The 12,388-nt window shown below is 43.7% G+C and overlaps 2 protein-coding genes across 3 annotated transcripts in view; one reads left to right on the top strand and one right to left on the bottom strand.

The window, feature by feature from the left end:
- Positions 1-2,900: 2,900 nt before the first annotated feature.
- LOC143426192 (uncharacterized) lies at positions 2,901-5,851 on the bottom strand. 2 transcript variants are annotated; one of them, XM_076899432.1, is made up of 5 exons: positions 5,694-5,851; positions 4,156-4,337; positions 3,820-4,053; positions 3,598-3,758; positions 2,901-3,491 (listed from the first exon to the last, which is right to left on the bottom strand). In XM_076899432.1, the coding sequence occupies exons 1-5, from the start codon at positions 5,728-5,730 to the stop codon at positions 2,960-2,962; spliced, it is 1,146 nt and encodes a 381-aa protein (XP_076755547.1). In that variant the 5' UTR covers positions 5,731-5,851; the 3' UTR covers positions 2,901-2,959. The 2 variants fall into 2 exon arrangements, with proteins under 2 accessions (XP_076755547.1, XP_076755546.1); XM_076899431.1 differs by lacking the exon at positions 5,694-5,851 and having other exon boundaries at positions 4,156-4,666.
- A 2,129-nt stretch (positions 5,852-7,980) lies between these two features.
- Glut4ef (Glucose transporter 4 enhancer factor) overlaps positions 7,981-12,388 on the top strand; it is a 77,240-nt gene continuing 72,832 nt past the window's right edge. Inside the window, exon 1 of the mRNA XM_076899165.1 lies at positions 7,981-8,370. Coding sequence (XP_076755280.1) covers positions 7,981-8,370 — 390 coding nt within the window. The remainder of the gene's footprint in view (positions 8,371-12,388) is intronic.

Genomic DNA, 12,388 nt, shown 5'->3' on the forward strand with positions numbered 1-12,388 from the left:
CTCTTCTTACAGCGTGAGCGGAGTGGCATTTGTCATAGTTTCGACAACTTCACTGAGTCAGCAGCAGCAGCAGCAACAGTTCCTCCAGGCATCAGCAGTACCACAGATGACTTCCTCCAGACGTCAGCAGCATCCCCGATGACTTCCTCCAGATATCAGCAGAATCTCCGATGACTTCTTCCAGATCAGCTGCATCATCGATCTACGATCGGTGAGTCGCATGCTTTCAAGTTCCTCTGGTCATTCATCATGTCGTAGGGCGAAAGGTTCGAATCGACACGAGTGACTAGTTGTATTTATACGGAATTTGTTTAACGAGCATAGTGACAACAGGTATATAATTATACCTGTAAGCACTAAACTTTATCTTATGTGTGTTATTTATTAGATCAGGTTACGTTTTCTTGCACTTCGCGTTTTTGTAATTACAATATAACGTTAATAATATAATAATAGTACTATTTATAATTATGAAATAAATAAATATGAATAATGTAATATTACACTTATTAAGAATATTAAATGTTCCAGGCATTTAATATTCCTGTTAATATCGTATAATAGAAATTATCTGTTTAATGTAAAATCTGTTTATTTAATTATCGAGACTATGTTAAATGACATGTGCAAGAAAACATTTAATTTTATTTCAATGAGTTGATTTCGGAATCTAAGCATTAAACTTGAATGATATTTTCATATCTTAGAACATTTGCTTCGATGATGAAATCGCTCGAATATTATTGTGTGTCTATATATTACTCTACCCTTCCTATATCCTACCTATCCAATAATAAAAATAAAATAAAATATAAACCGAAGAACGGTTGATGTGTGTTGTTTTTTTACTAATCTTTATATTTAGATCAGGATTTTCAGCTTCCTTTTCCGTATTCGTTGCCAGGACCCCATTCACGTGCCCATGTGCTACTTGGATGGGGGAAAGGTGATGGACACGATGATCCCCCACTAGTTTATAAGATTATTTCGCAATCTGATGTGCTAGTGTATTGTACGACGTATTTACCACACATGTGATTAGACTATGGAAATACGTTGGTCCTTATTAGACATTAACTATTGCATTTACTCCATTAAATATATTATTACTTACAATGATAGTAATGTACAACGATCAATAACATCCCTCAGATTGCAATAGATGATATGCAAGTAAGTAAAATTTATAAAGTGTGAGATTGTATGCAAGTCGCGATAATTCCGTGTGTTGTATGTATGTGTTGGTACGAGTCTGTTGCCATTTCTTAAATATAGCGTTAGGTAGGTAGGTAGTTTACTCTGGTATGATTGTGTGCTAGATTTAAGCAGGTAGGGCCGGGCAGGTTGACCACAGTCACCGATCGGGCAGGCGCGTCTTTTCTCGCGTGGTTCAACCTGTTTCAGGAAATCTGATTTGAATTATCGACGGTAAAGCTAGCGTGAATGGAGAATGCCGTTCGCCACTGGTTCTACCCTATCGATTTTTCGAATCCTTCGCAGTCGCGAATTATTACTGCTCGAGATTTGGCACGTTTTGCACGAACAACGATTTCTTAAGTCGTTGCTCGTCTTGCGTGCCGTTAGCTGTCTCGCTTAACGTCTTTGATTTTTGTTGCATCACTTTTTGGGTTGTGCTTAGGGAATCTCGAGCATAGATTTAAGTTTAAGAAGATTCTGGGCATTGCGCCCGAAGAAAGAAGAGGCTGTGAGCCGAAGAGGCCCAGAGAAGAGGGCTGCAACGAATGACTCTTGCATTCGGAAATTCTGGATTCTGGATGTAAAGCCATTCCTTTATACTATATCGTTACTATGCTCGTTACTTTATCCGGCAGAATGCCTGGCTACATTATTTTGGGCAAATCGCGGATTCTCTTTTTAGCGTTGTGAATGATTATTCACGGTTTGCATTAGAGATGAGTACAAATGTTAATCGCGATTGTTGCTTTTGTATTGCGACATATAAGATCGCGTTTTTAAAGTAGCATTGCAAGCATTAATAAATAAAATACCCAAGATAATGTGAAAATAAAATAAATCTTCCCCTAAAAGTCCCTTAATTAGTGTTCCGAATTATAAAGAAGGCCCTGTCAATTTTGGCAGGTAATTTTCGCGATATTTTTGCTCATTTTTTTCTTGATTGATTCATACATGGAAGTATGATCTTGCACTTAGAGTCACCTACGTAGCTGAAAAAGCTACATTGCACTATGGTGACATTGCACCTAAGTAGATCATTTCTTCTAAAATCTAGTTTACTAGTGTTGCGCATTTAAATTTTGGGTGCATAAATTTGCATAGCGATTAAAGGCTAACCGGGCTGCAAATGTACATTGAAAGGAGGTGGTATTTAATAATAACTTATACAAAAGGAGGATGGATGGGACGTGGTTAGGGTGGGCCTCCATTCGCAGCAACCTCCACGTGGCGAGACCCGGGTACCGTGTATTTGGGGTACCGGGTACCGTTAAATATAATTGAAAATTATGTAGCAAATAATTCGAGCAAAATTTCTATTTAAATTAATACAAAAAATTTCTATTTAAAATTAATTTAAATACAGTCCAATTTTAATGTCAAATCAATGTCTATCAATCATGCCGTTATGAAAGTTAAGTGCGAGCACTGTCTTACCATGATTTTGCCAAGGAATTCGTTCCACCCGCTGCCACTGGCGTGCCAATCGCTGTACTGTCTGGGTTACTTATCGTTATTGGTCGATGACCCGATCATTAATGTGCGATACATAATAACGATTGCATGTAAAAATTATTGACTGAGGTTGTATGAAAAATACATGTAGCATAAAGAAAATTGGAACTTTAACCCTGAATAGATTATCCAATGTTGCTCATAAACGCTTTGTTCCACTTACAGTGCAACAAGTATTACCTCTTAAACATTACGAATCTCTTATTACACGCACATATTCGTTTTCATTATTATTTAAATTCGAAGTTATTTATAAATAGTGATATAGGCCTGGATGTCGTACAACGTCTTTGTACGATGGTGGAGGTGTATCTCGATAAGATTCTATTAAACTTTCATCGGTATCTATTTGAACGCCGATGTATGAATTTAACGAACGTCTACGCCTTTGCTTACAGCAAAACTTTCCGGACAACCAAATGTAAGAAATCATTAATCCACTTGAAATACCCGATATAAAACCGATGCAAAGGAACCAATACTGTAGATTCCGATTTACCGAATGAAAGACAGTAGGTTGAATTATCGACTGTTCGGTGATCGACAGATTTTTGTTACTCGATGTACTTAAAACGTCGTACTGTACCGAGTCAGTCTTCTCAGTGGTTGTATTCGCAATTACCGAACGATGATAATTTTGCCGTTTGAATGTAGGAAGAATGATCATCTTCTCAAATTTCTGAGGTTTTGCTTTTTTACCACAAATTCCATTGAACTTGATGCGTTTGTATTGAAGGTACAGTTGAAAATTATGAATAACTGAGTTGCAAGACCATGGATTTCTGGAAAATAATGACGTAAGTTTAGTTTTCGTGCTCTGCTGATCAGTCTTAGTGTATCTACGCATGGTAACGTGTGTGAATTAATTTTATAGTTTCGTTATTATACCCTGCTAACGATAATGTCTTCAAAGCCGGCAACGTTTGTACGACAGTGTAGTCCATTTGAATCATCAAATTATAAGAAAGATCGAGATGACGAACGTGTGGTATTCCACTGAACGTGTCTGCAGTTAAATGACTAATCTGACACGAATCCAAGTTTAGTACCTATTTCATATTATTGGAATTGAAACAGTTATTAAACGACATTTATTACTTCTATCATTACCTGTAGCCAATGGTTCTTCAATTTTGGCACGTGTGCGTTGAAATTATTTCTCGACAGCTTTAAAATTTGTAGATTTTTACTTCTTACGAAGACATCGTCCAAAATAGAATGAAGTCGATTTCTCGACAAATCCACGATCTTTAAATCGGTAAGCCGATCGAAGGCATTTAGGCCGATCTCACTAATTGCATTCCCGGAAAGGTTGATGTATTTAAGCTTTGTTAAACCTTCGTCCTAAATTAATATTCACGATTAATTTATTTAAAAATTCTTATGAAAATAGAAGCATTAAAATTCAAATCAATCACGTATATCATATTATAAATCGAAATATACCGCTAGATCGAAATCGTTCAAAATTGAGATCACATTATCCGATAAGTCCAGGGCCTGCACGTTGCCTGGCGCACCTGTATGTATACCGTAAAGATGGCGGCCTGTGCAAGAAACGCGCACCAAATCGTACCAAGTGTCACACACGCAAAACGAAGGGCATTGTTCTGACAATTGCGTCGGAACTGCATCCCCGACGAGCACCGAAATAAGTAAAATAGTCAAGCAAACGATGGTATTATCGGTCATGGTGTCACTCGACGATGAACTTTGTAAGGATTCGTAAATTAGCACACAACTTACACTTTACTAATGTGTAACAAATTCACTTCCGAGAGGAATTGCTGGGTTCTCCATGCGGCTCTCACGATTGCCCAGCTAACGTAATCTTATCGTATGACATGACAGTGTGGATATCGCGTAAATGTGTTAACGATCGGAATACGTCATCTCCGATGATGTTCCTTACCGTTTTTATCCGTTTTCTATAGAAATACGTGTTTGCTACGGAAAGTTTATAAGACAATCCAAAATAAAAGCTGACGAAAGTATGATTATTTACCGGTCGGTGATTATTTCTCCCTTTTAAACACTTCGTTGTGTGCATGACAACATCTTAAGGACTGCCAGAGAATAAACTGGGATTTTATTCCGTAAACAAAGCATAAACGAGGGTACAGTTAGGAATTAGATGTTATTTGTCAGGACTTCCGTACCGATTCCTCAAAAGTAACTGACACGCTTCTCGAGCAGGAACAATGGCGTAACATAAACAGGGGGTAACTCTTGGAAAAACATCTTTACCGCAGACCAAAACCAATGATCGTGATAAATTTCGCCACAAGAACCGACATCGACAGGAAACAGGAGCGTGTTTTATTTTTAGACCAGAGCTCCTTTTCGAACGCGGCGAACCTTCAAATTTAATTCCCAACGCGGGGCTTTTTCCAGGAAATTGAAACGGACAATCGCATTTTGCATTTTGCAATTGGTCTCCTACGTTTTTATCATTAACGATGATGTCATTTTGCTATATTCCTCAAGTACACGATAAAGAAACAAGATTATAGTCGATAGAGCGAAAGCGCCCTCTAGCTACCTGTTATGCCTTTCGATCGTCGATTAACGATCCTCGAAAAACCGATAAAAGCCTCCCGTAGAAATTCCATGCGCTGCGTCGGTACATTCAATGTTGTCCGTAATAGAAAGTGTTTTCACGGGAACGACGGAACGTGTTTAGCGTTAAACAGTCACGTTAGTGTAACACTAAGAGATGACTAATTCTTCTTTACATCGACAGCGAGAAAATAAATAATGCGTGTGCACAGCAGGCGTAATCACGCTCCTTTATACACAACGAATGGAATAACAGACGGACAATTAAATGTTACTCACACTAGCCCTTGGCACTTCTTCGAATCCAAACGAGGGGTAGCATTCGGTGAACTAACAGCGCAGCGTGTATTGCGCAACATCCACGGAAATAAATCTAGGATAGGCTACTGAGAACGCGTGGACCGCTCGCTTCTATTCGGCCTTACCATTACTCCCCGCTGACCCCTTGGATCTTCCGGCCATTTTCGATGTTCGTCCTCCGCGCCGCCATGATAAGCATACGGTATGCCGCTACAACCGCTTCACCTTCGTCGACAACGCTGCATTCGATCGGTTTATCGCTACAACTACGATCCTGACCCGAGTCAGCTTTTCCTCATTTTATTTACCGACTTCGTAGCATTAAAAATCGTATTGTACATGCGTTCGATCACAGTCATTCGCCGGCTTTTCGAAGCTGCTACTTACCGAGCTATGAGAATGTATCTTTACTATCGCAGACTATCCACTCTGTCGTGTTTCGTCACTGGCGCCCTCAGCTGACACGATGCGCTTACTACAATTTGACGTTGTTAGAATTGAATTTCGAATTGATCGCAATTTCACCGGTGCATAAATCATAATTGCAGAAAAAGAATAACTAGTTTTAGTGAAATATTAAAATTTTACCTGTATCTAGTGTGATCTGATCCGATCCTTTTTAACTATATCTATTTGTCATATTTGTTTTTTTAAATAAGCAGTATACGTATATACTGTTTTCTGTGCATCGATAAAGTCTTGGAAAAATACCTTCTACGGTGATATTTGTCGCAAAACGTTCTTCGAAGCGAACACCATGCGAAGATATTTCACTCGGTCTGTGTCGTCATCGACCTTCTCAGCTGACGTAAAATGGCCGCCTTCTACTGACAGCTGAACCATAAACACGGTTTTTCTCTGCTAAAACGAGTTTCATTGCCGCGGAACTTGCACTCCCTCGTTTCGTACAAATATCCCTCCGGTTAGGAGTCGAGATTCGAAGGAAATTCAAAGTATTTCATTAAAAAGATGTTACAGTATGGTATTGGAGCGGCAGTAGGATCGTCTCGCGAAGCTAGTCCTCTTTGACTCGAGCCTCTTACATATCGGCAGACCGATCGCTCGCACGGATTTCGTCACGAGCGTACTCAGCTGATGACAAAATAACCGCTGCGTGTATTTAACTACCAGCTGATTGCAAAAGATTCGTTTATAAAAATTGCTCGCGATCGGTGTTCTCGTCGAGTCTTCGAGGTTAACGGAGCGAAATATGGCGAACGTGCACAGGATCCGATACGGGTTCGTTCATAATCGGCGCAGTTTACGCTCGTCGAGAAAGAGGAACGTCGCGAGAAGGGACGCCGAGTACAGGCGTACGAGAAAAAAAAGAGGAGAGGGCTGAGAAAGTGGAGGGTCTCGGAGAGCGAAGCGCTTTGGCTAGGGTTCTAGTCTGCGATTTTTTCCCGTTCCTCTCGTTGTCCGGGCGGACGGCCAATGGGAGTAAGTAGGTCAGCGCGGTCGTCCAATCGGTGCTCGAGGCCGGGTCACGTGGGTTTGTTGTTATCTATCAGCTGTTTTTCCCGGGCGGGCGGGTGGCCGGCCGGCGCAGTGAAAGCCGCTTGGTAGTCTGTCCTCAGTCCCTCCCGGTCGCTCAGCTGTGCGTCACATGTCGGGTACCGCGAGTCTTACTCCTGCCCATATACCATCGAATCGTGTATCGCTTGCTCGTTCAGGTTACCGTCGTATACCGCCGGATTTCTACACACCGGCAAGCATCAGTCATATATTATGCTATCTACCGTGTGCACGCCAACGCATCGTCACAAATCAATCACGAAGTGCCTCGAACATGCGGACGGCGTGACAAACGCAGGCAACGGTGCACGCCGTTTTGTTGATACATTGAGTTCTGTGTTCAGGCCGCGAAGGCCACCGCGTCCCTTCTTGGTCTAGGATCGCTGTTGCTACCGAGCTGTCGCGATCCAAACGCAAAACTGCCCGATCTGTCCCCGGTGTGTGTTACACGAGTTACCGTGAAACGATGACCTAAAGTGTGTCGCAGTTTGGAGCTGGAGGTAGGAAGAAAAGAGATAAGTACGTCGGTGCTTTCGGGAGTGTTTTTTCCAAATATCCACTCGATTCATAGATACAATACCGTTCGCGTCGTTTCGCGACCATCTCCCACGAGTGTGTCGAACTGTTGAATCGCGCGTGACATTGTTATTCATTCTTTTAAAGCGCCTCTAACTTGCACGTTCGCGATACGCGTATACGCGAGAGTTGTAGGAGCGTGAATAAATCGTGATGCAAACGAGCTTCACCAGAGACGAATTGACGCGGAATACTTTTGAGTACGACTCGATGAACAGTGTTCTGTGAAGAATCGAAAGTGCATCTTGGTCGAACGTTCCGATTCAACGAAAGTGATCGCGAAACGAGCAGAGATTGTTTACCCAGAGATAAACACGAATAATGTCGACGGGCAAGAGGCTGGCGAAACGCAGCATAATCGGCACCAGAGTATGTGCTCCCGGCGAGGACGGGAAGTACTACAGTGGCGTCATTCACGCCGTAAAAACGCCGGCGTCAGCTGCGTCCGAGTCAGGCCTCAGCATTACACCGAAGACTCGTTACTCCGTGCGCTTCGACTCCGTTCCCGGCGGTCGGCCGCCTAGTCCAAGCACTGAATACTCCGATCGTGATCTGATCGGACCTGGCTTCGGCTCCGTTACCACCGCGCGCCTTGTGCCCGGCCAGAAGGTCTATCTGACGTACAACGGACGGGAAATTCACGCGGAGGTCACGCAACATCGCGAGCATCTCGACGAAGTGGACGTGATAATTGCACCGAACGGTCAAGATGTAAGTCTTTTTTTCTTTTTCTCCCCTCTTCCCTCCTTCCGTTTCGTTTCGTTTCGCGTGTTTCAAGGAAGTGACGGGCCTTCCCGGAACATTTCGAGTAGAGTAGCCAGATAGCCGTCGGGCGGCGGATCCGCGAACAGTGACGCGGCTATTTTTACGTACCATTCTTGTACTGTTCAATGACAATGTTAACTTTCGAGGGTAGACGGAGAGCTCTGATAGTTCAATTTTCCATCGATTTAAGCCGATAATAGGAAAATGTGCGATTTGAAATTTTAGCAGTCCGACGCATTCCAACTTTTCTCGTACAACGAGTTTCATTTTTCCAATTTCGAGTTGCGTCTTTGAAATAGAAACGTAATGCCGGGGGGGGGGGGCAGACTGAAGGATACGCATTTATTAACGTTCAAGTACGTTAAGCGGATCTCCGTGATTGTTGAAACTGTTTTTCCTCGCGGATCCCGATGATGGGTTTCGAAGGAAAAACCAAGGAAGGTTCCGCGAACGGGGCACGTTAAGCATAACGAGGTTTGATACGTCATCTGTACGGTCGCCGGGTCTCGTTGCATCGGAGCACAGGTTAGCCGCGCATCAAGCGCAACGTACGCGCATGCGTGTCGGTCACAGGCTGCTCCGTCGGTCGTGCGGCGTGCCATGGGCATTTCCACGGAGCGGCGAAAACGCGTTCTTGCGCGCGCGATAACACGCCATCGCGCCGGTATCGATGATATGCTCGATGAATTGCAGTGAGAGCGTGTGTTTACTTAGGCCGGAGGCGACGGCTCGTTGATGGGTTGGCAAAATCAGCCGAAAGGTAAAAGAGGAAAGAGAGAGAGAGAAACAGAGAGAGAGATAGGGGAATGGCTTCTGTCTGTTGCCGGGTGGGTGTGTGCGTTCGTGCCGTTAATCAGAAAATTTAATTTTCGTGACCTCGTTTCGCGAGCGCGCTGTACAGTAGCTGTCCTATTTACGCGGCGCGCATGAGCGGCGATTCCGCTTCCCCTGTCCACGAACGGGATTGAGAGGGATGGAGGGAGCAAACGCATTAACTTTGCGCCGTTCTATCTGTATACGAAGAGGCACTCAGCGCACGCACGATTCAGTTCGTTTCTCCGACTGTCGGCGATCCAGCGGACCGGCTGTTGAATGTAATAGAAAGTAAAAAGAAGTTCGTTAAGAGGGGTGGGGCGGGTATAATTTTCCACGGATGAACGACAGGTTAACTATCGAGTTAACAGAAGGAAATGCGTTTGCCTGCGCATATCCGCTGTCCGATATTAGAGTCATACGATACACGAACGCGATGCCAGTCCGTCGATTTTCGACACGCCTTTCTCGAGTTACGGACGGATAGAAATCCGCGACTACGAGCGCGCGCGCGCGCTTGCACAGACACAAGCATCGCGCGTGTACACGCGTACACGTCGGCCGGCTAGAGCCGCAAGAGCTTTTTTGTAGATTCGTAGAAAAGCGTAGCGAGCGCAACGCAATAAGTACTCCATAAAACGAGGGATAGCGCTTATTACGGTCGGTCAGGCGTGGCAGAGAAATAAACGCAGCCTCGATACCGCTACGTGGGCGCGGTTAGATTCGTAATGAGAGGCACTGGCGTGCGCTGAGCTGGTTGTCCGTAAAGCAATGGCTCTTTTTCGCGCGTGTGTAGACGCGGGAGAGGTCGGTTTTATGCGCGAGGCGAGTACGGTAGTATACTTTGCCGGCGCACCGGCTACCGGTGACCCCACGTGGAACGTATTAGCGCAATATCTCTCTACCTCCGTTAGCTAGCTCAGGCGTGACCACAGTTCCATTTCGTGGAAATTTTGCCGTGCAAGCGTGCGCGCGCGCGCGCGTTCGCGATCGCTACTCGGGGGAAAAATGAACCGGATCTGGTTGGACCGAAGTGTCCGGTTCCGATATGTTTGGACCCGGCATACGTTGTGTCTGTTTTGCACCAATTCGCCAAGAAATCGACGTGCGGGGAATATTAACTTTATTGCGGTGGTAAACACGCGTTCTTATCTAACACCGGTGACACGTCAATTATGGACGCGTTCATAGTGGATGTTACTTGAGACGGAAGGTCTATTTTGGAATTATTGTCGTAGAGAAAATTTGCTTTTATTTCAAAGTGCAACTGATACGAGTTTGAAAAAAATTCTTTATTGCAGTTGAAAATGTGTGACTTTACGTATCATATTTTACCGGAGGAAAGGAACTTCTTTTGTATATAACTTTTCTATGGACGAAAGTTGGTAATAAAACGAATTATGAAGGAAAATTATGCCGACCTTTTTGCTCGCGACCAACACGTTAATTCCGGCACGTGACCTTAGTTACCGGCTTCGTGTCAGATTCATCTTGATCATCTCGATCGTAGTTACGATTTAATTTACAAAACGGCGTATCCATAACGAGATACGTAACTGGGCGTATCTTTTCGCGTTTTGCCTTCGTTAATTCACCACGATTGTCCGTAATCTTTAATCGACATAATTAATGCTCCGATAGAGTACTCTGACGCAAGTGCCTCTGCGCGTCGTTACCTGTTTACACATGCAACACATTCGCAGACGTACACAGTTGACTTTTAGTGACGTCGAAGGTTACCGAAGCGTGAATCGGTAAATACTGGACTGCGTTTATCTGTTAGCGCAAGTACGCGTAAGTGGTAATTTTAAAGCTTCCGCACGTTCTGCCGGCTATCGTGCACCTCAGGGCCCCTGGCAAACATCTTGCATAGGCAGTTTCGCAACGTCCACTTCACGAATCAACACCTTACCGGCTATCCAGCCTTCTGTTAGCCCTGACAATATATTAATAGCCAAAGTGATTACCATCGATACTTCTCTCTTTTAATCGTTAACGTTCGAAGAGCCGACCACTTATTTTCTATTTTAAAATTGAAATTTTTTGTCGAACCTGGCATATTAAGTAGACATTCTTTAATGGACTATTTCATTGTGTATCAAGTTTTACCACTGTTTCGAAATTATATGAGAGAAATAATCAAGACTGTAATAGCGTAGTGTGTAACGATCGCATTTACCGGCATATTCATGAGTCCTCTATTACACAGAGTAATTAATTATACATCTAATATATCACATTAAATGCTTCCTGAAATTAGAATGCGGCACCTATTATACTGAATTGTTTGGAAGCAGCAATATCGAAAATAATTCAACATAAATTTCAAAAATAGGATCTGTTCTTGGAATCTTATTCAAGTTTATGTCTCGTTTGCCTAAATTCTGACAATTCCAACAATATTTTGCTTTGTAAACATTACATAATCACTACCGTCTTATTATTTGAATCACAACTGTTTTTATCCACTCTATCGTTACATCTCTATCGCTTCAATTATCAAGCACCATCACCCTACCACTTAACAGTTTAGTCTACTGATTTCCGAACCCTACCATTATTCGTCTACGTTCAATAATCATCTCTGTCACATTCCAATCTTAATAAAAAACGAAATACTCGGTGCCTCTTTAATTTATCTCGCGGGGCTCGAATGTTTCTGATCGTTGAACCCACTTTTCGGGGGAACTCTGGTCAAGAACTCCGTTCAATCGCTCCCCGGAATCGACGCGACCGATACAGATCAGACGCGTCCGGCCAGCTAAAGTTGAGAGTTACTGACGCGCGCGCTGTTTCACTGGGACGAAAAGGTAGGCACAACATTGTACGCGGTTAATGCGTTCCACGGGTGGGAGTGCGTTTCGCCGTTAACGGCGCGATCCATCGGCTCTATCTACGGTCACCACGGAAATATCCGACCCGCGGGGCGCATTCGAAATAATGGCCGCGTTTAACGGTGTCACTGGTCATCGGCACGGGCGTGAGACGATTGAGTAAGAGGACGCGCTCGCGTGCTTCGTGCGTGGATCCAAAGATAGATATCCCGGCACCGGCTGACCGAGCCTAACTGGCCCGTACTCTCTACATACGCCTGTGCATACGTATGTACGTACGCGGAGGCGCATCCGTAACAATCGTTCGCGATGTAAAC

This window comes from Xylocopa sonorina, chromosome 8, assembly GCF_050948175.1.
Source record: "Xylocopa sonorina isolate GNS202 chromosome 8, iyXylSono1_principal, whole genome shotgun sequence".
NCBI classification, from domain to species: domain Eukaryota; kingdom Metazoa; phylum Arthropoda; class Insecta; order Hymenoptera; family Apidae; genus Xylocopa; species Xylocopa sonorina.

Coding starts and splice junctions, on each gene's coding strand:
- LOC143426192 (XM_076899431.1), bottom strand. CDS start 4,401: ATGACCGATAATACCATCGTTTGCTTGACTATTTTACTTATTTCGGTG. Junction 4,054..4,155: donor TGAACGATTTCGATCTAGCG/GTATATTTCGAT, acceptor ATATTAATTTAG/GACGAAGGTTTAACAAAGCT. Junction 3,759..3,819: donor TGAAGAACCATTGGCTACAG/GTAATGATAGAA, acceptor AATATGAAATAG/GTACTAAACTTGGATTCGTG.